The sequence below is a fragment of the Rhinolophus sinicus genome, linkage group LG02 (assembly GCF_036562045.2).
Source record: "Rhinolophus sinicus isolate RSC01 linkage group LG02, ASM3656204v1, whole genome shotgun sequence".
NCBI classification, from domain to species: Eukaryota; Metazoa; Chordata; class Mammalia; order Chiroptera; family Rhinolophidae; genus Rhinolophus; species Rhinolophus sinicus.
In genome coordinates, this window is record NC_133752.1 from 165,620,311 (window position 1) to 165,647,569 (window position 27,259).

A 27,259-nucleotide genomic window follows, 5' to 3' on the forward strand; every position below is an offset into this window, starting at 1 on the left:
GCTCCAGGTCCAGTTACCATCCCTTGCGGGAGTCAAACCGGCAACCTTGTGGTTGAGAGGACACGCTCCAACCAACTGAGCCATCCGGGAGCTCAGTGGCAGCTCAGCTCAAGGTGCCGTGTTCAATCTTAGTTGCAGGGGGCAAAGCCCACCATCCCTTGCAGGAGTTGAGGAATCGAACTGGCAACCTTGTGGTTGAGAGCCCACTGGCCCATGTGGGAATTGAACTGGCAGCCTTCGGAGTTAGGAGCATGGAGCTCTAACTGCCTGAGCCACCGGGCCGGCCCCTAAAGAAGGAAATTTTTAATGCTATATAGTATACAGAACAGAGAAGCACAAAAAAACACACAAATAACCAATGTGTACCTTCATTTTTAAACTCATGTGTAAAATAGTAAACATGCATATTAGTTCATTGTATTGCATATATATTGACCTTTATGTGGTTATGTTATATGGTTAGGCCTTAATTTTAGCAGTTATATTTCATCAACATCGTTTTAAATTTAAGTTTAAAGTTGTCATGTAAATGATGAGTATTATTGTATCTTTAGTCTGAAACCCTGGGTTCATTGGGAAGTTTCTGAGCCATACTTCCCTCTCTCAGGTTATCCATTACTTTATAGTATTAAAGATTAAGTAAATGATTTGGAATCTTTATAATTCTATACATATAAATAACATACTTCTATTACTTAAAACTTGCTTACCTTAGCCTACAGATTTACATTAGCTTAAATGCTTGTTTTATATCATATACAAGTTTGCAGCTACTCAACAGATGCATAAGATTCTTAACTATCACTTTGTATATAAATGAAATAAATATGAAATAGGCTATTTTCAAGAGATTCAGCTGGTAACATCATTTAGCAATTGGACAAGTAATTAAAAGGAAATTGCTTTCCTCACTGCTTGGTGGTGAATTTGATAGAGATGTCTTTTCCAATGTTTTCTTGACCTTGAAAATTACTTACATCCTTTTATATGTAAATTATTTATTTATATATATTTTAACATTTTATTTATTTTAAAATATTTTATTTTATTTATTTTAAGTTTTTCCAGGACCCATCACCTCCAAGTCAAGTAGTTGTTTCAATCTGGTTGTGGAGAGCACAGCTCACAGTGGCCCAAGTGGGGATTGAACCGGCAACCTTGTTGTTAAGAGTACCGCGCACTTAACCAACTGAGCTAACGGGCCACCCCTTATTTATATTTTCAATGTATATTTTATTTGTAAAAATATGGGTTAATCATGCTAAGCCTTCAAATTCCTCCTAAATAAGATATTACAAATAAAAAACAAAGTAGAAAAAGTCTTACCTTTGGCATGTATTATATATATTCATAATTGTGAAAATGCATATCATAAATTGTCCACCTCCATTTTACAGTTACGGTTTTTAAATTTGCATCCAGTCAAATAAAAAATAATTATTAGAAAATAGGAAACTACTGTAATTTTTGTATTCTTCATAACTAATAGGCATTTGGTACAGTAGCTCAGTAAATTATTAAAAGAATCAAATTATGAAATAATGTGTAATGGGTCAAAATTATTTACATAGCTACCAGTATAAGTATTAAGCATGTGGGTTCTTATTAATATACCATTAGACTGGTCACACAATGAAACAGAATGAAAGGGTAATTATAAATGACATTTGTATCACCTTTGAAACTGTCAAACTCTATTATGTCCTTCGGCTTTGCACTTTGTGGCTTTCAGACATGTGTGCTGCCTTGACTAGAGGAGAGCATTATGAGTTCCAGTGGGTCTCCTGCTTTGCTGACTGTTTTGGGTAGTCAGTTTTTAGTATGTGCATGTAATAGTTCTTAGTGCTTAAAGCTAAGCCTGCGACATTTCACCCCATCAGCACCCCATCTGCCTCATCTTCGTGGACACCACCATTCCCTTTTGACACACACTCACACTCTTTCCTCTGTGTTCATAAATCTCTCTTGCAACTCTGCAAATCTCTTTCTTCCTCTCTCTGTTTTTCTGCACAGTCAAGTGAAACAGCCACCTTTAATTTCTCCAAGTATCCCCTCAGAACTTTTGCAAGAGTTGTGATGCTGCCAAAGGAAGTTTTCAGGATGTCATGACAAAAGCCAGTGGTTTTATGCAAAACATAGTAAGCAGGTACAACATTTGATGGGAGAAAATTGCCTAAAATATTGATAGCTGCATAATAAACAGTCAATGAAGCTCCTATCTGACAGGGTATTTGGCTGAGTAACAGGGAGAAAATCTGGATTCTAATCCTTATTGGTTCACTGAATAGCAGTAGTATTTAATTTATTATGCATATGCATGTTTTCATTTCTTATTATTAGCATAAGGTATATTCTGATAAAATTTTAAACCCTGAGATAATATTACAAATTTTAAGGTTGCCTCCTTATATTGAGGAAGTTTTCTTAAAAGATTTTGAAGCCTGAAAAATGTATTTTTTTTATAATCTCCCTTTATATTATATAACCCAGTGTCTCTCAAACATTAGTGTGCAGCAGAATCACCTGGGAATGCTTGTTAAAGTACAGATTTCTGGAACCCACCTCCAGAGATTCCAGGGTAGAGAATTTGCCTTTCTAACAAGTTCCCAAGTGGTGCTGATGGTACTAGTCCAAAGACCACATTTTGAGAACCCAGTCATTCATACTGGAGTATAGGGAAAAAACGAACGATATACTCCTGGCTTTCGGCCAACCATAGCATCATATAAAAGAATTATGTCTGAGCAGCTCAACTAAATGTTCGCATTGAAAGAGCTAAGAATGATTTTGCTATGTACTTTTTAAAATTCTAAAATAAACTTTTCAAAATTATATGTTGAACTGGTCATGGGATTATCTTACTTAACTTCCTTCCAAGATTCTATGAATCCATAAATTTTGTATAATGGTCACTATCTTATTATGCATCTAACACGATCCCAGATTGCCATTTGAATTAACTGATGGATTTTCAAATAACTCTTCTTTTCTCTGAATCAGAAAATAGAATTGAAAAAAAAAAAGTTAAAAGAATAATTTTCCCTTGCCTGTTCATGGGCTTCCTAAATGCAATTAATCATGGCATCTAATAACAGGAAACCACTTTAAAAAATACAAACCTGAAACAGATATCATATTACACCATTGTATCATTCTGATAAAGTGATTTATTCCAATGGTTTTTGGTAAATATATACATAAAATTTTTATATGTTAACATTTCCATGACCAAATCATACCACTTGATTCCAACTTGTACTACTTTCAATAAGTTATCCTGCTACTACTGGTAGATATTGAATGTATTTAACTTACGAAGATTAAACGGTAGCTAAGTGAAATCTGTATTTTTATTGTACAATAATACCTATGTAAGATTGGATATATTGTAAACAACGTATAAAAAAGTATAAATATGTCACATATTGCAATGTTAGAGCACAGAAAAGGAATGACTTTCTCAATTTTCAATGAAAGAAAAGTGATATAATGTTAATATTATCTGATTCTTATAACGATAAAAATGTGAACGATAGTTGTAGCCATAAATATTATGTATGAAATTACATAAAGGCTAATTAGATAAGTATAAAACAGAATGTAAATTACGTGAACTTTACCTATTCAAGCATAAAACAATTGGAGATCACCATACCTGCTGAACTGACCATATACAAATCTTCAAATGTCCATGTACTACACTGTAAGAAAAATCTGGAAAACAAATTGGGATATAAAAAGTACAGAGAGTTTGGAAAAGTGTTGCATATAAATAAATAGTACATATTAATCTAATGTTAATTATGATTATTTTCATTTTTAAATCAAATCTAAACTGTTTGTGTGAATCCTAAGAAAAAAGATTGTTTTCTAAGAAAGAAAGTTGTTTGTTTGTTTTTAATGTAAGTTGGACAGCAGTTCTGGTCAGAGTTACACACCATTTAACTTCTCCATCATGGATATTCTAAGTACTTTACTTAAGCACCAGGGTACAAAGATGCTTGGAATTTAATCCCTATTCTTCAGAGGTTGGAAAAAAACTATCTGTATCATAACTTTATATGAACTGTGCATTTTCTCTAAACAAAAAAGAATAGTACAAATAATAGCTCTTTAAGAATATTTCTTACAGGTGACATCAGTTACGTGCTTTCTGGATGGTTGAATGCATGTGCACTTTATCTTATACATAAGGATTTTCATAATATGACATTGTTGACATTAAAAGTGATGTTGTTGACAACTGACCAAACACTGTAATGTTCAGATTGAATTCTAAGATCACTGATTGGTGGAGTAATTCCATGAGAAATGACAGAATTGTACACCTGAAATCTATGTAATTTTACTAACAACTGTCACCTCAATAAATTTAATAAAAAAAAAAAAAAAAAAAAAAAAAAAGGAAAAAAACTTCTCCATCATGGATATTCTAAGTACTTTACTTAAGCACCAGGGTACAAAGATGCTTGGAATTCAACCCCTATTCTTCAGAGGTTGGAAAAAAACTATCTGTATCATAACTTTATATGAACTGTGCATTTTCTCTAAACAAAAAAGAATAGTACAAATAATAGCTCTTTAAGAATATTTCTTACAGGTGACATCAGTTACGTGCTTTCTGGATGGTTGAATGCATATGCACTTTATCTTATACATAAGGATTTTCATAATATGACATTGTTGACATTAAAAGTGATGTTGTTGACAACTGACCAAACACTGTAATGTTCAGATTGAATTCTAAGATCACTGATTGGTGGAGTAATTCCATGAGAAATGACAGGCAGTATACCTGTGTTTTTCTAGCCGTTTTTAATCAGCCTTTCGTTATCACAACTCATGTTCTAATAATTATTGCAGGATGAAGTGGCACAGCCACTGAACCTATCAGCTAAACCCAAGACCTCTGATGGCAAATCACCCACATCACCCACCTCTCCCCATATGCCAGCTCTGAGAATAAACAGTGGGGCAGGCCCCCTCAAAGCCTCTGTCCCAGCAGCATTAGCTAGTCCTTCAGCCAGAGTTAGCACAATAGGTAAGTTCTTTTTCTTTTGTTCTTGCTGATTTTCTGTTTATGGCAATTGAATGAAATCATCTTTTAATGGCAAATCAGACAGACCCTGTGCATGGCTTCAGTTCCATAGGAGATTTCCAATTTTATGAACCTCATAGGTCTGTTATAAACATGCAAATGAAATTTATAACTGAAGTTCAAGTTATAATGCCCCCCTGAAAAATCTAACTGACCTGGTCATTTGTTGATGTTAAACTTATGTTATAAAGTTTACACAAAAGAATCCTAACTGACTAATCACAGAGAGCAATGATTCCAGAATATGGTTGTTAAGAGACTTGCCTTTTCCATTACTGAAATTTATTTCCATTTTTTGTAATGTGTACAAAGTCTACATAATGGTAAATACATTCTGCCTAATCAGCAGTCAGTCATTAAGATGTGAAGTTTGTTCAGTTCCGTACTGCTTGAGATTTACTAGAACACACAAAGAATTATAAAAATTAGATAGCTTCATTTTTCCATAATTGTCATTTCAGTAGATTAAGCAAATATGAGAAAATGCTTCTAAGCTAACTTTTTTTTAAAAATCCAATAATTTGTATTTTGGTAACACATAAATTAGACTATAAATACTTGCTTCGGCCCACAGTTATAGATATGTTTATTATTTTCATACTGTTATGAGGAGGTTGGTCCAGGAACTCGGTTTAGTTGGGGGAAAAGTCATCTATTACATAGCCGAAGTCAACTACCGTAAGTGCTATTTCAGTGCACAGAAACAATCCAAGAGTCAAAAACAAGAGAGAGTTGCGTTCTACTAGGGAAGGATCTAGGAGGGCTAAATTGGAGATAACCTAATTCAAATGGAGCCGTGAAAAGGAAACACATTCCTAGATATTTCAGCCTGTAAGAGAAAACCCTAAGTAAAATACTATATTTGTCTAGAGTATAAAATGACTGTGCAGTGGAAAGTGATCAAAACTAAAATAGAAAGGGGCAGGTGGAATCCGACTGAATGGTATCCTAAGAAATTTTGACTTTTTCTCCAGATAGTAATCTAATCAGAACTTTAAGCGTATTGGCAGCAGAAAGATATTGGAATCAGGGAAACTATTGTTTTAGTGGAGTACAAGAGTGAGTTACATGGACTAGAAATAGGTATGATAAGCAAAGGAGAGAACAGATTGAAGAGATATTATTAAAGAAGAATTGACATAAGTTATCCACAATAGAATTACCTGGTGAGCTTCAAGTTGGAGGTAGAGGAGTCTAGAATTTTGAATTCATCAAGTATTAATAAGAAGGATAGTGCTTTAACTGTGAAACAGAAGACTAGATTGGAAGCAGGTTAGGGGGAAGACATAAATATAAACATTTAATAAAAGTTGAATTTGAAACACGAGTCATTTAAGTCGCAATGTTCAGGAGGAAATTATAGATGTAAATCTGATGTTCAAAAAGGATGCTAGAATTTTTGACATGAAAATGATCCCTTATTGAGGTTGTTGAATCAGAGCAAATAAGTTCATCAAAAAGAGTGTGTCTGGTAAGAAAAGAAGTGGGGTAAAGAATCATGGGTAGTACCTACTACGTTAGTTATCTATTGCTGCATAACAAATTAACCCAAAACTCAGCAGGGTAAAACAACCAACATTTATTACCTCACAGTTTCTAAGGGTCAGGAATCCGGGAGCAGCTTAGCTGGGGGATTCTGACATAGTCTCTCTTCTGGTTACAATCAAGATGTTAGCCAGGGCTACAGGAATTTACTGGGGATGGATGACCCTTTTGCAAAATAACTCACTCACATGGCTGGAAACCTCTGTTCTTTGCCACATGGGTCTTCCCATATTGCTGCTCTAGCATGGCAGCTAACTTTCCCCAGAGTTGAGTGATCACGAGGAAAAACAAAAATAAGCCAGTGCCTTTTATGACCTGGTCTCCAATATCACACATAGTCAGGTCTGCTTTATTCTTTTTGTTATAAGATAGTCACCAAGTCTAGCCCAACTCAAGAGAAGGGGAATTAGCTTTTATGTCTGAAGGAAGAATATCAACGTATCTTTGGACATATTTAAAAACCACCACACTTTTTTAAGGGAGAAACCTGATAAAAACCCAATGAGTGTCTTAGAATCAGAATGAAGATAAGACAGTGTTATGCTAGCCTAAGGAAAGGAATAGTTCAGAAAGGAGGGGTTATTCAATGGTGTCACATTCTGCAGAAAAGTTAAAGAATATGAAGAAGAAAAGCATTAGGATTTAGCTGGAGGTCATAGGTAGGTAGACTCGGACAGAGAAATTTTAGTAGACGGGTTTAGCAGAATTCCAATTACAAAGATTTGAAGAACATGAGGAAAGAAAATGTGGTTAATGTATTGACCAATCTCTTTGCAAGCTTGAGGTGAGAAGTGAGCTTGAGAAGGCTGAGACAAGTTTAGAGTAGAAAAATCATATAATGTATATTTTCAAAGAACACTTTGAGAAACCTATAGATATAAGAGTACATAGGTGAGGGTAGAGCAAGGAGAAGAGAGGAGAAAGGATTAACCTTGGAAAGGAGAAAAGCCCCTTCTTTTTTCTGAGACTGAAGGAAATGAAAAACGTGTACAGTTACAGAGAAATTGTGGGATGGACAGAAAGAAAGCTAAAGGAGTGTATTTAAAATGCTTCCATCTGCACAGGGTAGAATTCCAGATTTTTTGTCAAGAGGAAGTCAGTCTGGGGCAGTGGGGCAGCAGTGAGAAGAGAAACAATGAAAACTTAAGTTTTGAGATGTTTGAAAAGGTTTGGGGTACACATGTGCTTTTTATCATTATGCGCCATTCTGTTACGGTCTGACTCTCAGTTACTCAGCTCAACATCCTATATGGAACCAAGATAAGACTTGCTTTCATGTCCTCAGCATGTAAAAGAAAAAATATTTTATTTGGCAAGAATGATTCATTTCCTTAATAGACAAGAAGGCCCATAAATATCACAATGTTGGTGTACGAGCTACTTTAGCAAGGTCATTCGGACTAGAATATTAAACTAATGGAATAACTAATATGTTTGCATTTTTATCCTATGATGATGTTTTACTTCAGCATTCCAGGGATGAAGTATGACAAAATATTTTGGAAAGGCAAGAATGTATTTAGTGACATTTATCATCTGACTTTCTCTTATTTCTTATCCTGAAAAGTCCCTTCACCACATACACATCCCTCATATTTTCCAAGGATGTGAGGCCACTACAATTTACTTTTCTCTTTTCAACAAGTGCAGATGTTGAAAGCTGAAACTGTAATGAGTAATAATGTAGTTGGATAAAAGCTGTGAGCATTAATGGTATTGTAAAGGTCACCCCTGAAAGAAGAATTAATGTGTTATGCTATTAATAAAGCTTGGAAAACTATGAACCAAAAGATAGCTTAAGATATTGTTAGTGGCATGGGGCTCTTTGCTATATATCTGTCAGCTACAAATATAGAAAGTGAGTTTTTGAGGTTGGAGACCAATATTTCAGTGTATTCTATAAGAATGCTTTTGATACGGTACGCAAATGATAGCCAGCTCCAAAGAAAAGGAATCCTTAAAAGGCATGAATAGTTCAGAAGAAGGATGGATAATTTTAGAATCTTTTCACTAGATGTTATCTTTCCTTTATTGGCCTTTTTCACTTATGTTGTACATATGTACAATACTTTTAACTTTTTTCAAAGCGTTTTTAATCTATGTTCTCACTGCAGCTAATTTTAGAATTATAGACCCTTAACTGGATAGAGCAGATATCCATATTGTCTAGATAGAACTTATTTTACAGATAAAGAACTGAGGCCTAAAGAGGCTAAGTGCTTACCAGGGATTCTAAGTAAGTTTCTGTCACAGTGTAGAAAGTTCTATGATTCTATTTTTATTCCTCTGATTTAATTTCAAGGAAACATATGTCCATAAAGATCTAGTAGTTTGCCCAAACTCATAGCCAGTGGAGGTTGAAGCTTTACAGTCATAGTCTCTGGGTTGACATGCTTTTTTTCAGTTATTGCCTATTGGTAGCCTCTCTGCATTAGATGCTTTACTCAGTCATTTATTTAACCTTCCACTCATTAATTCAATAAATGGGTATTAAATATCGTCTCTATGCCACACATTTTGCTAATTCTGGAGGATAAGCAGACAAAAGTGTTGGACTGAGGCGTTAGATGCCTACAGTCTTTGTTCTATCATGTCTTAGGAAAATATTGGAACATATTCTTACCCTTCGTTCCTCAGAGGCATTAACACATGATAAGTAAAACTTTACCTGAGCAAATGTGGTAGACGCCCATAGCGTCAATAAAATGAAGGGAAATATTTTCAAGTACTTTAATTTGGTACTTTATTCCTACAAATTACTAATTTAAAATATGATGACACGAACGAGGATATTACCTTGAATATGTTTACATTTTTAATGAGAAAGACTTCTGTGAGGGTAAATTATTGAACAAGAATATTGTAATAGTTTCACAGAAAGCTTTTCATTGGATTATCAGGAAGTTAGGGGTATTAGTCAACATCTGGCAATTAACATTTGCATAGCATTTTGCAATTTACAGATTGCGTTCACATTTATTATTTAATTAATTTTTGTGAGGCCCCACAGAGGAAGAAATGGTTGCATATCAGGGTGCCAAAAATTTGATGATGATGTGACCTTAAAATAGGAACAAAGGTAATATTTGTTGAAAATAAGTTGAAAACCTCTGCCCTTTCTTTTACTTATAGCTGAAAAGTCTTATGTAAAATAAATATCTAGTAAATAAGAATGTGTATTGCCCTGAAAGCATCTGTTAAGTCCATGAATTTTAATAAATCTGTGTCATATGGTATAGGCTTCCACTGATATGATGACATGGAAAATCAATGAATTTGGAATTATAAAGTTTGATACTTTCAACTTAGAAATATGCTTTTGTACCTTCAACAGACCCTGCCACGGGCCAAAGGAATAAAAGATTGAAAGGGAAAAAAAGTGCCTTCAAGTAGTTGACAGACTGGTGTGAAAGGCAAACTTAGAAAAATGAGACAGTGTGACAGTTGAAGCATTTATAAAGTTTTGAAGGAGCATGTAAATGGAAGCTCTCACGTTGCCAAAGAGCATGTCTGGGGTATGTCAGGGAAGTCCTTACAGAAGGGGTGACATTTGAATAAATTCCCAAACACACCAGAGAGAGAGTATTTCAGTAAAAGGGAAAAGCTTGGGAGACAGAGGTGGGGAGGGAGGAGGAAGGCGTGTGCTTGGAACGGGAAATAGTCCTGTGCAGCTTTAGCACACAACTCCTAAGAGACCAGCAGGAAGTGACATGGGAAGGATAAGCAGAATCGATATCATGAAGAGACTTTCAGGCCATTTTAAAGTGTTTGGAATTTATCCCAGAATGACGTTTTGGGGAGAACCTTAAAGAGTTTCTTGTTCCAGTATATTTGGGAAAGTCTGCATACTGTTGTTATTTCTTGAAGATTCACGAAGCCCATTAACGTATTCAAGATTTTGAGAATTCATGCAATGTAGAAAACTTTTTAACTTTAAATTAGCATATCCCACACTTATTTGAACATGGAATTTTTTTTCACAGAATATTACAGATCATCATCTTATCAAATGCTCCTTTAAGCATTAGGGTACAGAGAGGTGGCTTTTTAGTCAAGTAAAGTGACACGATCCAAATTCCTTATTGTGGAATATTTTGGACTGCTTTATCTGGAAGCAGAGTAGAGTCTCCCTGAAGATAGGGAAACCAATTAGGAGGTTAAGTCTTTAACTTGAGTGAAATATGAGGTGGCTTTGGCAAAAGGAGGGACCATCGAGATGGAGAAGATGCATATTTGAGAGCTGAGGGGGAGGCAAAGCTGACAGGACTTGGTTGCCTTTTGTTGGTTGCCTGGGTTAAAGGAAATATCTTAGATGACTCCCAAGTGACTGGACTTACAACTAGAAAGGAATATGAATACAGAAAAAACAAATCTGGATAGTGGGAAAATGATGAATTCTAGACAATCTGCATTTCACGTACTCATGGGACATCCAAGTAGAGAAGCTTAGGAGACAGGTATATGTATCTGGGAATCAGAAAGGATTTGAAGCAGACAATAGATGTTTCACAGTACTAAGGATCGCCCCTTGATTCTGCGGGGCACATCTAAGACCAATGTGGAATATTGGATTCTAAGGCCACCGCAACAAATGATCATAACCTGGGTGGCTTAAAACAAACATATTCTATCACCATTTCGAAACTAGAAATCCGAAGTCAAGGTGTCAGCAAGGGTGAGTTCCTTCTGGAGTCCCCAAGGGAGAAGCTGTTCCTTGTCTCTTGCCTAGCCTGGCTCCTAGTGGCTGCTGGCAATCCTTGGTGTTCTTTGGTTCATAGATGCATAAATCTAATCTCTGTCTCCGTAGTCACATAACCTTCTTCCTGGGGTCTACACACCAAATCTCCCCCTCCTTTCTCTTATAATGACACCAGTCATTGGATTTAAGGCCCACCCTAAATCTAGGATGATCTCATTTTAAGGTCCTTAATTTAATAACGTCTGCAAAGACCCTAATTCCAAATAAGGTCACATTCACAGATAATAGGGGTTCAATAGGACATGGACATATCTTTTTGAGAGACACAATTCAACCCATATAAGTAGTTTCCTGTTTTTCCTTCTACCTTTCAACAACTTTTTCCATTGTGGAGCAGCCATTATTCACTCTTTCTGTCTATCCCCTCTAAGAATAGACTTTCCAGTTTGCCCATTTTTCTGTCCCTGAAAATGTGTAAAAGGGGCCTTTTTTTAATTTTGGGAAATTTGTTGGTAATGGTTAAGAAGAAACACTGAGACATGAAAAATCAATTTGTGTTCAATTTAACAAGATTACAGATCTCACAAATTTGTTATCTTAATGATTCCTAATCTGAATGTCCCAAATCTCATCTGAGCTGCTGACTGGAGCCATATTGGCCTTTGCCCTCCCAAAGTTGAGAGAGAGAGAGAGAGAGAGAGAGGTGATTTGCTTTTTCTAGGAGGAGAAACTTAAGTACTTACAAGTTGAGGTGGTGGAGATGGTAGAAACTATCAGATAGATGATATAAATGTGTGAGACAATAACCGATGGTGAGGTATAGGAATCTAGAACACGAGCTTAAAGGATTTGCCTTGAATGAAATTAGAGGTACCATTTTCATGGAAGCAGAAGGAGGCAATGGGCATAAGTGGAGATAGATCTGAGGGTAACATGGTATAGAAACGTGGGGGGCGGAAGGGAAAAGTTCAGCCTTACCGATCATTCCAAAATCAAGGTGAAACCATTTGCCAACAGAGAGGGAATCAGCAAGATTTGGAAATTTGGTGACCGTGATCAGAACAAAATGTAAAGAACCAGCAAATAATCCGATTGAGAGTTAACTCTTTAATATACAACTAGCTTTTATGATTTAACAGAGCAGATACAAATGTATCTTTATATACAAATGTATCTTTATAATAGTATATTTCATATACTATTTTAATTAAAACTCAAGAGTCTCTAAAAGCAAGAATGTTTGTTTAAAGTGAACACCTATTTCCACTTGCACATGAACACACACCTCAAATTAGAAATAGCCATTACAGAACATATGTCTGTCCATCATTTATCCCCATAATAACTTGCAGCCTTTTTGCATCTCTATTAATCATTTTTTCCTACATAAGGTTGTCTTGGCAGCAACTAAAAAGCATAAAGAATTTATATTTTTGTTCAATACCATGTGCCAAACCATTTCACATCTATTTGTGCTTTGGAGAAGCTACGACAAAAAATGCATGATGCCAGGATGTACATAAATGGGGGTTGGAGGATAAGAAAATCAGGCTGATCTTCTTCGGATCTTACTAAATGAACGTATACCAAGACCGTCACTGTCATATACGAGGTATATTTCTTTCTAGAGTAGTAGTGTTTGTGAACAGAATAGTTCAACAATAATATGTTATGAAACTTGTTCGAGTCAGGATGTTGAGGATACTATAAGGTTAAAAACATCCATCTTTTATAGTAAATATTAACCCTAATGGTCTGACCTAGGTCTAAAGAGTCTTTTATGATTTGTAGTTTATTTAAAATGAGCGTGGACGTTTTGTTCTTTGAGTAAGTTCCGAAGAATTTAACTCTAAAAAGCAAAATGTACAGTAGCTCTCAAGTTGCCTACACTGGAACTGATCTTTCTGCCTGAAGGAGATCAGAGGACGAGGTCTAGTCTGTGCACAGTAAGGAGGGGTGTGGGGAGAGGCACGGATCATTTAGAAACCTGCCAGCACTGAAGCACTGCACTAATCTCCCATCAGCTTCTTCAATAGAAATGTTTAAGAAGCAAGAAAGTATTCTATGTTTTTTGGCAATGAGCAGATCAGATAGAAGAGTCTAGCAATACAACGAGGATGTGTAATCTGACATGATTAGACAAGGCTCTTTAGTACCAGAACATTCATAATTGAGACAAAGAAAGAGTATTAATAACACTTTCCTAACACGGCAGTTAGCCATTTTATATTTCCTTTCTTTAATCTTAGTGTTTTTCAACAAATCATGGGATTTAATAGCGTGTTTTGGCAGATTAGAGGATTTATGGCCCAGATGTTTTTTGTTCTAAAAATGGATTAGGGTGTAAAGTTTGCTGGAATCCACGGAACATGTTGAGGCAAGCCGGTCATTTTATGTGTGATTAGTGCCTGCCTTCTGTCTCACAGTCCCTCCATCTGTCACAATTCACCAATGGATCTGGTTAGATTTAGCCTCATGTCACAAACAAGTCCCTTTTCTGGGCAATTTCATGTTATACATTCAGTTTATACCATTTTATGCCCTAGTTAAAAGATAGGGAGAGTGAAAGATGAGATATTAGCTTTCCTTCCAATATTTGCAAAAACAATCTCTTCTCATTGGTATTCTACCCTAAGATAATGCATATTATCATAATAATGTGTATCAAATAAATAAATGACCAGTGTTAAAATTAAAATTAAGTTAAAATTAGTTTTGCTCCTTATATCTGTTATTCTTTAAAAAAATATTGTGGCAATTTTTTTTAATTTTTTTTTCTAACTGGATTGTGGAGCTCCAGACGTAGGCTGGTCATTTGACCATCTTATTAAGAGTGTGAATTAAGTGTGACTATAGTTACCAGTAACCACAATTTTTTTATCAAACAATTACAGGTGCTTGGTTACATTCTGTGCTTGAAATTTAGCCTCTTAACTATTGCAAGTTTTTGTCCATAGCCAACCACTGCCACCTGTGGTTTATTTCACCACAAATGGATTCGGGGGAAATGTGCTTCTTTCAGTCAGTGAATAATGATTTATTCTTTCTGTAAATAACAAACTTAGTAGTGCTATACATAAACTCTAAATTGGCCATTCTAATGCTATGAGAGTGTCAATAATTATAGTGATAATTATCAATATTCATAGCCTATGGTAACATTCAAATAATCCTTCCATTAAAAAAAAAAAAACAAAGATAGGTTTTATTTTTGCACTACAAAATATTCAGATAAAAATGTTTATTTAAAATTATACCTTAAATTTATTTCCAAATGTGTGGAAACGACTATATTTCACTTAAATATTATATTTTTACTACAGATGTTTGGCTCCATGTTTATGTATGACTATGTGAATTAGTCATCCTCAATTACTTATTCATTCATTGATTCATTTAGACAAATTCCATTGGGAAATCATTATATGCCAGACACTAGCCATTACCCAAAACGAAGTGATTTTTATGGTTAAAGGTTAACCTATCGATGCATTTGTACAAAACATACCCTTTGTTCTGTCATATCTTCAGGTTATTTAAATGACCATGATGCTGTCACCAAGGCAATCCAAGAAGCTCGGCAGATGAAGGAGCAACTTCGGCAGGAACAACAGGTGCTTGATGGGAAGGTAGCTGTTGTGAACAGTCTAGGTCTCAATAACTGCAGGACAGAAAAGGTTAGTTCATAAAATAACCGACTTTACAAAGATATTTAAATTGCCTGAATGCTTTTCTTCTTTATGATCTTTTCATTTTCTCATCATCTCAGAATAATGATTCTCCCTCCCTTTTTCCTTCTGTCAATACAGAAATCTCCATGCCCATCCTAATCAAAACCAACCAAAAATAGGGTTTTAATTCTCTGGTATCCTATTAACAATTAACATCTTCTTTTCTGTCCAGTCTGTGTTAAAATGAAATGGCTTTTGAGATGTCTGAGTCTGAGGGAAAGTTTTGTTTTACAAAGATGCTTAACTTGTATTTGGGGATGAACTGGATTTGAAAATACTGAATCTTCTTTAATCAGCATAAGCTTGGTTGATACCCATGCTCATAGGCTAAGTATCTGTGATCCTAAGCTTGTCATATGTTTCTAATGCAAAGCACGGCCAAGTTTTAGGTGACTGCACAATCAGAAAATTTGACTTTGTTATAAAACAAAATATGCTTTCTAAAATGGGGACATTGTTATTCTACCTGAGCCCAGGAAACTTCTGAATTGATTTGAGATTTAATCATTTTAAACTTTTTTGTCTAAACTAGATTCTATTTTATTCAGAAAAATATTATAGACTGCTCAGAGTGATGTACTTCTTTTGGTAATTTTTGATATGTTTGAATTGAAATTTTGAAGTGTTATTGAATCCCCTTTAAATAATCCTATAATTATGAGTAAATAGATATGATAAGAGAAAAAATGATCAGCTACTTAGTTGATCATCATGGAAAACTATTGAGTCAGAGTCAAAGAGTATTGCACAGGGTGAGCTGTTTACTAATTTGGATAGCTTTCTGGTTTCCAGGGATTTGCATGGAATTTGATGTATAGTCTCTAAGAAGCTAGCTATAGGCACAGTGAGGGTACAATGTATGTGTGATCCTATCCCAACCATACTTTTCCTGTGGTCCAAACGTGGGTCAAATGTTGGAGAAATGACTTCAATTCTGTTCTGTTTCTGGAGGAGAGAGTAGAACATGGGTCAGTATATCATCCGTCACAGTCTCACAACAGAAGAGGAGCAACATTGGTGCCGTGAGACGGGCACAAAATTTTTCTAGCTAAGCACCAGAAGGGAAGAGGAAAAGCAAAGTGACAGCTCTAAGAAGGAATGATAGCAAGCATAAAGGAATTTATATTCAAATATTTAAACATTCTTGAAAGGATGCTTAAACAGAAATTCCTTTTCTCTGCTCCCCATGTAGAAATGAGTTTAACACTCAGCCAGATGCTAATGCAAAGTGACTCAAGCTATTCCTCGCAAGCATAGCTAAATTGCCATTATTTGTGAAGCGCATTGAATTCAGCAGTGGATACAGCAGTTGGTTGCATTCAGCAAGCATCTGTACCCTTCATATATATACATATATATACATATGTATATGTATATATATGTGTATATGTGTGTGTGTGTATATATATATATACATTACATATACATATATATATATATATATATATATATATATATATATATATATATATATCTCTTCCAAAGCAGAGACAACTCTACCTATCTCCCCCTCTCCTCTTCCGGGGCTGGCTGGGAATTGTCAAGTGACAACCGACCAAATCCTTTTGGACAGGAAGCCTTCATCCTAAGTTCTATATACTTACAAAACAGGCCTTGTGGTTGGATCAGGGAGCCCATTAAAAGCACTTTGATGGTATGGAAATTCATCTTCATGAAGCTCCCAGGCCCCTAAGCAGCATGCTGTTTAGGTGTGGTTACAGATCAGTCATTCACATCGGAGGGCAATAATTGTGCTGACGGCTTGTAAGGCAATGGAAGTATATAAAATAATCCTGGGCCTTCCACCCTGGCACTGGGAGTTAATCTTCTCTAATACAGATCAGCTGTTGTTCTAACACACGACTTTATGCCGGCTCCAGTGACTCTGTTCAGCCTTTTGATTAAGTAACGGGAGTGGAACCATCTGCATTCACTTTATTCCATAGTTGTCCATTGTTAGGGGACCTTATTTCCACTTCTGTGCCACCTCCACAATCATACTTTATTTTTCTGATTAGCGCTTCCTATTTGAGGTGTAGGAGTTAAGAGGTGCCTCTGTAGAAAGCTACTGCTTTCAGTTTTCCTTTCTATTTTGTAGAACGATAACTTTTTTAAAAGTCTATTTTTGAAGTAATACCTGACAAAATCTACTGGCCCATGAAGATGTCTGCATTCTCAAGGAGGTTTTCATTCTCGAATCTCATCACCATGTACTTCGAATGCTGTTGAGTTATATCTTATGTTTTTATCGGTTTTTAAGTGAAAATCTTAAAATATAAACAGTTCCATTATTACAATAACACAGCAAACTCTTGTAATGTGTAGGTAAACCTTCTCAGCAGAAGGATCCAAATTACTGTATCCCTTATGTTACCCTTGATACGTGAAAATAAAATGAGATTATTGAAGCTCTTTTAGAAGTAGGTATTACTGTGGTTGCCTTTTCCTGTTGAACTAGCTTGGGTGTCATTTCTATAGTATCAATGACTGATCTATGTCTGTGCAACTCATGGAAATGAGATAATGTCCAAGTTGTATCTTTTAATTAGCAATTATTTAACATCAGTACCTCCTATGTATTAGGGACAGTGCTGTGTACTTAAGGTACTGTATTGAACAAGAAAATATGTCCTCTGCCTTTATAATGTTTACAGTTTTGATCAAATTTTTATTTTGACTGATAATCATGGCATATTTATGTGTGTGAGCCTGCCTGTAGGAATTGAATAAAGACCCCATATTGCTTAAGTATATCAGATCGGTTACATACCTGAGTTGGCAAAGGAGGATACTTGTTATTCCACATGAAGTGACATCACTATACATACTGTGTCATTATTTTCCTAATGCCTACCATTTTAATAGATTTTTATAATCACCCAACTTTACCCATGGCCAAAGCGAAGATAGCTCAGTATTTGGTTTGACATTCTACTTGATAGTTCTTAATGAAAGACAGAACATATGATAAATTCCTCTTAGTTTGATCTTCTCATATCACTTGAATCCCCAAAAAAGGTTATTTTTCTCTCTAAAATAATACTCCCAACTTCCTAAACCCAGAAAGTATGTGAAATGTAAAGAATAGGTGTTCTAAAAGAGAGAAAAGATGGAAAGGAGCTAGGAGAAAGGAAAGGGGGAAAGAAAAGAAATCCAGCCTTGTTCTTTCCATCAGTCTAAAAGTTGGTGGTATAACCTGAGATCCAGATAATTGGAATCCTGTAGTGGAGATCTGGTTTCTTGAGAACACGTCTTATACACATTAACTTTTTGTCCCAACTAGATGGTCTGAATTCTCAAAAGCTGTAATTGGATAGTGAAAACAATTAGAGGTGTGAAGAAGGGACGAATGTTTTCCAGTAATATGTACCAAAACACATATTGAAAGTCATTTTTACTGAAACAGATTTTAATTGAAGACTTCTAAAAGATTTTTTCATTTCTTAACTTTTCTTAGAAGTGTTTCAACCTAACCAAGAACTGTGTATGTCAGGTTTCTTGGAAACTCTGGGACACAGCATTGTTTATAATTGTCATCTCTGGTTAATTATAGCCTGATTGTATATTCAAATAATGTTATCTTTTGCCACACAGCTCTGTTACAGATTAGTGTTATGGATGAATAATAGGAAGGATCAGAGAGAAGACCCTTACACATTTGTTTCATAAAAAACACCCACTTTACTTCATTAACACCAAAGTGGTAGTTTTGACCATCCAATCAACTACATACTCAGGTTCTGACCTTATATTTGAAGGTATCCATACCTAATAGGAAATTCCACCAGGCAATATTAATGTAATAGAAGCCTAATGCTCTGAACAGAAATGAGGACTAGACTAGAATTTTCCTGCCCTTTTTTCTTACCCCCAATGTTCTTATCCTAGGAAGATGATTCCTATGCTGCTGGAAATGTGTTTCATTACATGTATCAGGAACTCTAAATACAGTAGCTCCAACAAGGATTACGTTTAGCATATAATGAAGTTAAGGATTAGTGGTAGCAGGTTGGTGACATTAGTTCATCAGTTCCCTGCTGTCAGGGTTGAAATCTCTGTGATTCTCTTGGTTTTCCCCTTCGGGTCACAAAATATTGCTGACCTACAAATATCCCATGAAGGCAGGAAGACTCAGGAAGGGGAATTCGTTTTCTCATTGCTAAATTCCGCCTTCATTCACATAGAGATTTTTTCATTCTTCCTTCATTCACATAGGGATGTTTTTTACATTATTCACTTAGGGGTGTTTCATTGCACCCCTCAAACTGACTTCCACAGACATCTCCTTTGGGTAGAGTTGGTTCCTATGCAGCTCTTTAAGACAATTACTGGCCAAAGGAAGAGAGACTGCTTTAAATTGACCGTGAATTATTTTCTGAGACTGAATGGAGACCGTCTCCTATCCTCCCTGAGACCAAGGGGTATCTTAAGATCAAAGATTATTTTGGCAGGGAAGAAAAGAAGCACCAGAAGGGCAGTTGGGTCGAAAAAGGCCATTGTGAGCCACAGCTACTTTAGAAAAATGATCTCAAAGCTCTCGAACGTGGTTTATTTTTAATTGGCTTATATTTGTTGTCATCTACCTAACTGGTTTTGCTCATCTGCTATTATACGTTCAGGACCTTCCTTACAACTTGTCTGTGGTTCATAAAGAATTAAATTTCATACAAACATGTCCACAAGAAAACATTGCTTGGTGACAGGTTGAATCAATGAATGTGTGTTCACAGACATCTCTCTATGTGTTAAGACCAACTTCTCTATGGCTTTTCTTATATAAAACAGATATCACTCACATGCAAATGTGTGCATACATTTTAAAGTAGAGAATTTATTCACCCAACATTAATTGCCTACAGTATATCTAAAATCTAAACACCTACACATGCTACGATTCATCTATAACTGCAAAGGTTAGGAAAATGTCTTACTTTTCCTTCTGAGGTTCAGTGAAAATTCTTTGCAAATTCCTATAGAAAAAGATGAAAATTTGGTGAATAGCATGTATATTGTAAATAATAATTTACCCAGTAATGACATCAGTTTCTTTTTTCAGTTGTCAGTCACACTCATAAGAATCCTCACCACAGATTATATATGTAGGCTGATGTGTAAATAAGGATTAATTTTATTACTCTGGCACTTGGAAACTCTTCTATTACAATCTCCTCTTTTCTGCCATTGTCAACCCTTTTCTTTCCCTTTAACAGAGTGCCAAACATGAAATGACAGTGACCAATGTTGACTTAATGTGGATGTTTAATAATGAAAAAAATGTGTCAGTCGCAGTATTAGTTACAAATGGCAGTAAGTGTATCGGATGGCAGCCCTGTAATAATTTTAGATCCATCATTCTTTCCTGATGCTTGGCTGGCCATCTGATGGATGGGACAAGCAGTGTTCACTCTTCAGAAACTGACACAGTATATCTAGTTCAGCATTATCTAACACATGTCCCTTCCTTTGGTAAAGGAGAAGGCATGTGATGAATTGTGAATTACACAGGTTTTGCTTTGAAAAAATAAATATAAAGGGACTCATGCCTCTGCATTCAGTGGAAGATTCTACAATTAATTAATGATTAATGGATGGCTTTTTGTAGATGTTGCCTTTAGCTAAAATGCATTAGAGAAGTCAAATTAGAATTAAATATTTCAATCCTTAGAGAAAAACTTCATGAAGGAGAAGTTCCGGGAGGGAATGAGATACCATTGCAACAGTGTGGCCAAGCAGGAGCTTTTACCAGGGTGTGTGTGTGTGTGTGTGTGTGTTATAAAAAGTCCCTAAACTATTCAATCCTCTGGTTAGAATTTGCCTAGGAACAAATTAAAATATCACCGATTGATATTTTATTTTTATAAAAGTGAGTACATGTTATTTTAAAATCTCTACTTTACATATGATTATTTGTTTGATGACTTTAACTAAAGGATACATAAAATCTTCCATTGAATATTTGCCTTTCCTTATTGGAGCCTCTCTACTCTGAAAATTTATATAAAATGGATGGGGAACTGCTTTCTAGGCAACTGATTATTAGAAAATCTTGAGCAGCTTTTTATGTGCAAGTTGGCATTTGATCCCTAGGTTTTCTTTTCTTTGTTTTTCATTCATAAAACCTTCTTAATTCTGAGTGTCTTAGCTAGGGAACACTTCTTATGGGACAGAAAGGGAGAAGAAAAACCCTCAGTGAATATTATCAGCACAGTGCAGCCAGTTTTCAAAGACCATGACAAAAAGGCAAATAGGTATTATGTCATCACACATCCATCACTCTATATGTCAGCCTTTCAATAATTCCAATCGACGTTCTCGACAGGCTGGTACAAGTTAAAGGTGCTGTTTGTTTCTAGAAATTGAGTATAGGCTGTCTATAGCCTTTTGTTCCAGATGGCTTTTCTCTGTCTTTTCATTTCTTTCTTTTTCTTCCCTTTCTTTTTGGGGGTATTTAATCGAAATACATGCCGAGTTTGCAGACTGCAAAGATCAGAGCTGTTTTCGTCCAGCAGTGGTAACTATGCATTAAACATTTTGATTTGTTTGAGCTTGAAGTTTAGTCCTTTTTTGCCATTTGCTTCATGGAGTTTGTGTATATTTACAGCCTCTGCATTTAATGGCCACATGCCTTATTTTCACAGATGGCCAGTGGAAGACTTTTTCTTTCTCTTAGTATAGCCCGCTTTCAGTTTTGCTACATTTGTCACAGTGCCACTACTTGCAGCTAGCAAGTGCCCACGCTTGGTGGGGAGCAATTATGGTGTGAGTTTTTAAGGAGCTTTTTAAAGGTTTTTTTTTTCTTTTTCTTTTTTTCAGTAAACTTTTTATGGTTTAATTTTCGAGCCTAGAAAAGCTGTGCGTGTTTTCAAACAGAGAGTCTTGTGTTCTTTACATCATTCTGGTAGAGGGGTTAGTGCAGGATGGTCCAATAAAATGAGACACATAGGGCATGCCAAATTGGGCTTTCACATAGGCAGGCCTCTCCGATGATTGAAATTGTCTATTCACTTAGAGATCTGAGGCTATGCTTACAATGGTATTCTTGAAAAAAATGGGTTTGAAAACACCATGTAGAGAATGATCTGAATGTTTTAAAAGCACATGTCCACTGTAGACAGAAAATAGACTGGGAGAAGAATAAACAATGGTTATGCTAAGGTGATGGGATTGTAAATTTACATATATGACCCCACATTTCTGATTTTTCTAAATTTTCTGTAAGCAAAGTATAAATCACTTTTATTGTGGACCAGCAGTCTTATGTTTCAAAACCTGGTCTCTTAAAAGTGGTCTTTCCTTACCTTCTCCCCTGCTTTCTCCCTCATTCTCAAGATCAAACAGGTGTCTTCACAACTGTTAAACACTAAGACTCTGAACTAAAGAGACATTTGTTTTTCAATCACCCTCTTACATTTAGTAGAAGTATTGCATTCTCTATTGTCATTTATTGCTACTTTACCAATATGTATATTAAAAATTAGGAGAAAAATACTCTGACTTTAGCATTTACTGCAAAGGGTATTATTGACTCTTTACAATTACACTTTTCCTCCAGTTTTACAAATGAGACAGGAATGAGTCATAGGAATAATAACGGCTATTGATATGTAATTTTTGCCTTACCTTTATGAGAGTAATTTCACATCAAATTTCATTCTTGGATATACTGTAATATAAGCAGAACAGTATTCTTATATTTGTTTAAAAATTTTAAAAACCTGAGATTTGAGACAATGACAGGGATGCAAGTGGTAGATCAGTTTTTAAACCAAGGTGCTCTGGCTAGAATTTCAGACTCTTCTCTAATAATGGATCGTGCTGAAGAAGCTTAACAAAGCAACCCAGTGCCTGTTTTGTTAGCTTTTTCTCCAGTGTTCGTTGTGTGGATTATTTAGTGTATTTTTATTTTTTTGAGGCTTTATCACAAAAATCTCTTTTAAGCAATCACCATCTCCACAATTTGTATATGTTTTTTCCAATTCTTTGTTTTTCCTGTTTCTGCTCCTTTGTAGGTCTTCTCTTTACCATGTAGCAGCCCTTTCACTAGAGAATGAGCTAGGAAAATAAAAAGAACATATTCAGTCTTATTTTGCTGCTCATGTGCAGTTTTAGCTGTTCGTTAAAACGAGATTTAAATAGCTATTCTAATCTACGTTTTCCTCTCCCGTCCCCTAAAACTACCATGGATGATGGAAGGGTGAACTATCACCCTGATGTGCCTGCTTCTGTTTGTCAGACCCAGCATTTCTGAACCAAACTACAATTCTTTGAAGTACAAATACATGGTGATGGAGGGAGAACTGACTCTAGGTGGTGAGCACACAATGTGATATATAGAAGATGTGTTACACAATTGTTCCCTTGAAACCTACGTAACTTTACTAATCAATGTCCCCCCAATAAATTTAATAACAATTTTTAAAAATTTTTAAAATAAATATAAAGTAGTCCAGTTATGCTTATTTAACTGAGGTAACTGTTGGCTACTGAAAATACATTCATAAGAATGCTGACAATTTTATAGCTTTCCTTCCATGAAAAGGAAATATAAAGAGAAAAGTTATCCATGTTTCTGTAGCCCAGTAACTGAGTTACCCATTGTTTGTAGAACAATTATTATCAGACAGCATTCTAATTGGGTGTTTACATCTGTGTAGCCCACCCACTTGCTGGATATCTTGTGTAGGTTGTGAATTCTATTATTTTTCTTTGTTGGCCTCCTGTTTTTCTCACATTAACCTTTCAGATTTGACTCGTTGTGCACAACATCTATATCTGCCCTGGTTCGAAATAACAGCAAATAATTTTTTTTAGACTTTGGTTGAATGTTGACCACATATACAGGCATTTGAAAACTCGAGTCTTAGTTTTTTCCTCTCCTGGTTTCCTTCTTCCACATGGACGCACCATAAACACCATTACAACAAATATGCAAGAGCCAATCTTTTACCGTGAGAGTATTCATGCATGCCTTCTTTGTGAATGATTTGTTTCCCACAGATTCCTTGAGTGGCTTTTCTGTGCATTATACCCTCAGGCCTCAGTGACTTCTCTATAGCAGTGTTTTCTGTTTTAAAGACGAAATCATAATATTGAATTTGGGTATATAACTGTGCCTTTCATGAAGTACCTGAATCTGTAAATCTGATTATTATTGGACAGTCTGCTCACAAAATATATTTCAATAACCATATTTTTTTCATAATTTAAATACCTTCCTTGAATTTAGGAGAGTGATTATAGAATTCTCAATTATAAATGGAATCACTTTAAGTTTTGGAACTTAATTAACAACTTTTGGGGAAATTGTCATTTACAGATAGAGAAAACATGTATAGTTTTATACATTTGTCAAATGTATGACTCCCATTTGTTTTAAGGAGTCCAGTCAAGTAGGATGTAGAATTGCAGGTTTGAAAGAAAATGTAAAAGGACCTTTAATTCAACCTGTCATCTGACATTGAATTGCCTCTTCAATATCTCTAATATGCCAGGCAGGTAGTCATCTAGCCAATACTTGAAAACCTCCAGGGAGGTGAAAGTTTTTACATCCTGAGGCAACCCATTCAATGGATATATAGTTCTGACTATTAGAAAACTCTTCCTTCAGTGGTGTTTATCTTCCACCTAATAACTTATAACCATTGGTCAATGCACTATTACTTAACTACATATGGTTAAATTCTATCTCTTTCGCAATTAACAGGTGTTTCTTCTTTTTAAACATGGAGGTTCTAAAGATATGTACAGACAGCTATTGTTGATCTCCTCTTCCCACCCCATTCAACTCTCTTTTTGAGGGTATTGTGCAATTTCTCCATCATGGCAACGGGGTATTGATAGGAACATAATCCAAAACTGAGTTAAGGCCAAAATATTATGGCCATTGAGCTACTCTATTCCGCACTCCAATTATTATTGAAAAAGAAGCTGAGGTCATTATAACATTGTTTTTCTTCATGAATCCATATTAGCTTCTTGTTGTAACCACATCCTCTACTAAGTGTTCTTAACTAATCCTTATAACAGCCAGCTCTATCTTTTCTGGAACATGCATTGTCACTGTTCCTCATATTTCTCTCTTCATTCATGAAAATCGAAATTCGTTATGTGTCGTCAACTTTATAATATTTCTACCATTTTAAAATCAATTTTTTAAAAGTCATAAAAAGGGATTCAATTTTATTCATAAGTCATTTTACTGTCTTGGGCAGTTATTCATCTGGATTAAGACTTGAATTCATAGAAACTGCATTTCCTTCAAAATCATTCCATCTATCTTCAGCTTCATAATACTTCTTAAGAAAACTTGATCTGCCAATACATTTAAGTTGTATCAGATTGCCTGATGAAACTAAGATCCTAAGCAATGTAGCTAGAATTACACTTCAAGAAACATTTCATGAAGCTGGCGACCAAATTTAATAAAAGGAAATTACAATGTAGAGTAATATTATGGGTTCTAATTTTTCCGCTAGGAGAATCTCTGGATTTACAAGGGGGAAAAGATCAGGATTAGAGAGATAAGGCTGATTGTGTAGGTGACTAGACCAGAAGACATTTATGGATGGACCTCTCCAGCCACTTAGTTCATATATCCCTATAATTCTCTGATGGAGAAAATGAATGGGAAAATATTCCTAGGGGATACCAGATTTCAGAGAACCAAAGTGTCTGGGAATATCCTAATGGATAAAGTACCATTTGACCAGAGTAAAATTAGTGAAAGATTTCTTCAACTTGCATTTTTGTTGATATTGGAGGAAAGGGTACGTATGTATGAGAGTGTGTGTATGTATTTGTATAAAATTTATATATAATTTACAAGAAAGCTTTTTCTCCCATTTGTGCTGGTAGATTATGTGTGTGGATAGTTATTTTTTAGAAAATGGTGATCTCAATAAGCACGGGTGAAACAGAGAAGTTGAGGAGGTGGACACATGCATTGTTTCTTTGTATTTCACTTAAGCTGATGAAAAATATCTCCAAGTGATAAATCATTATGACGTTATAAATTTTTTTCATCTTCTTTGGTGGCCTGTGAGGTTTACATAAATGGAGGGTTAAAAACCTTTCTTTTTTTTTTCATTTCTTTGTTCTTCCCGTGTCATTAGTATAGAAGGAAACCATAAAAAAGTTCAGCCAGAAGGGTTTAACTGTTACTGAGTCAACATTTGACAGTCACAGTCTATTCTGTCATTTCATGCATGTGCTTTTTATAGCTTTGTGAGCTTTATTTCAGGGATGTCCATTATGATAGCTGATCCACAGCCCATATCTCCCTTTGTGTATGTGTGTCTGGTGGGGAGCAAAGCTCATCACTTATACAAGTTCCAATTTCAAGGAGTAATAGAAGAACCATATACTCATGAACTGTGTTAATTCAGGCTAAGGAAATATCTACCTTCTAAAGTGCAGTTTGTGTAGGGTTTTTAGTTTGTTTTGTCTTGACTCCTCTATTAAGTATTAACAAAAGGCATGCATTTGAGGCTTTAAAAACATGCTGAATTTTTAGTTGTTTTCTATATAAGTTGAAGTAATGGAATAGAAGAAATTTTTAATTTAAATATGTAGTAGACTTACGTTATGGAGCTGTAAACCATCATGCCTGAGCATCAAATGGAAAATAAAAAACTATTAAATACATTGTCAGAGATGATAGACAAGAGGAAAGAAAAAAATCTCAACAATTTTTAGAGTTGTTACCAACATTCTCCTTTTTACTGCATTAGTCCACTACTTGGCCATAGAGAATAGTCTATCATAACCATGGCAGTGTGCTTAAAACTCATATTGCACTATCTGTTTCTGTAATCCTGTAATTTTTACTGTTAGGAAGAATCTTTATCTTTTCAATTTCCCTCATTGACTTTTTTACCTAGTATTAAAAGTATATCTTTCTTAGAGAACTGACTCTGGGTGGTGAACACACAATGTGATATATAGATGATGTATTACAGAAATGTACACTTGAAATCTATGTAACTTTAGTAACAATTGTTACCCCAATAAACTTTGATTCAATATATTTATATATAGATATAGATATATAGCTATAGATATATCTATCTTAATTTTTTAACTAACGAGAATCTATTATATATTTAAACCCCATTTTATAAATTAGGATTCTGGGATTTAGGGAGGTCAATTGATTTGTCTAAAGTAATACAGCTAATACTGTATATG

The 27,259-nt window shown here is 35.2% G+C and overlaps 1 protein-coding gene across 16 annotated transcripts in view; it reads left to right on the forward strand.

Moving 5' to 3' along the window:
* The window catches only part of SOX5 (SRY-box transcription factor 5), a 920,340-nt gene that overhangs the window by 885,847 nt on the left and 7,234 nt on the right, over window positions 1-27,259 (forward strand). For all 16 annotated transcript variants that reach the window (XM_074325920.1, XM_074325926.1, XM_074325925.1 and 13 more), the window contains 2 exons: window positions 4,864-5,041; window positions 14,874-15,019. In XM_074325920.1, the coding sequence (XP_074182021.1) occupies window positions 4,864-5,041; window positions 14,874-15,019 (324 nt within the window). The remainder of the gene's footprint in view (window positions 1-4,863; window positions 5,042-14,873; window positions 15,020-27,259) is intronic.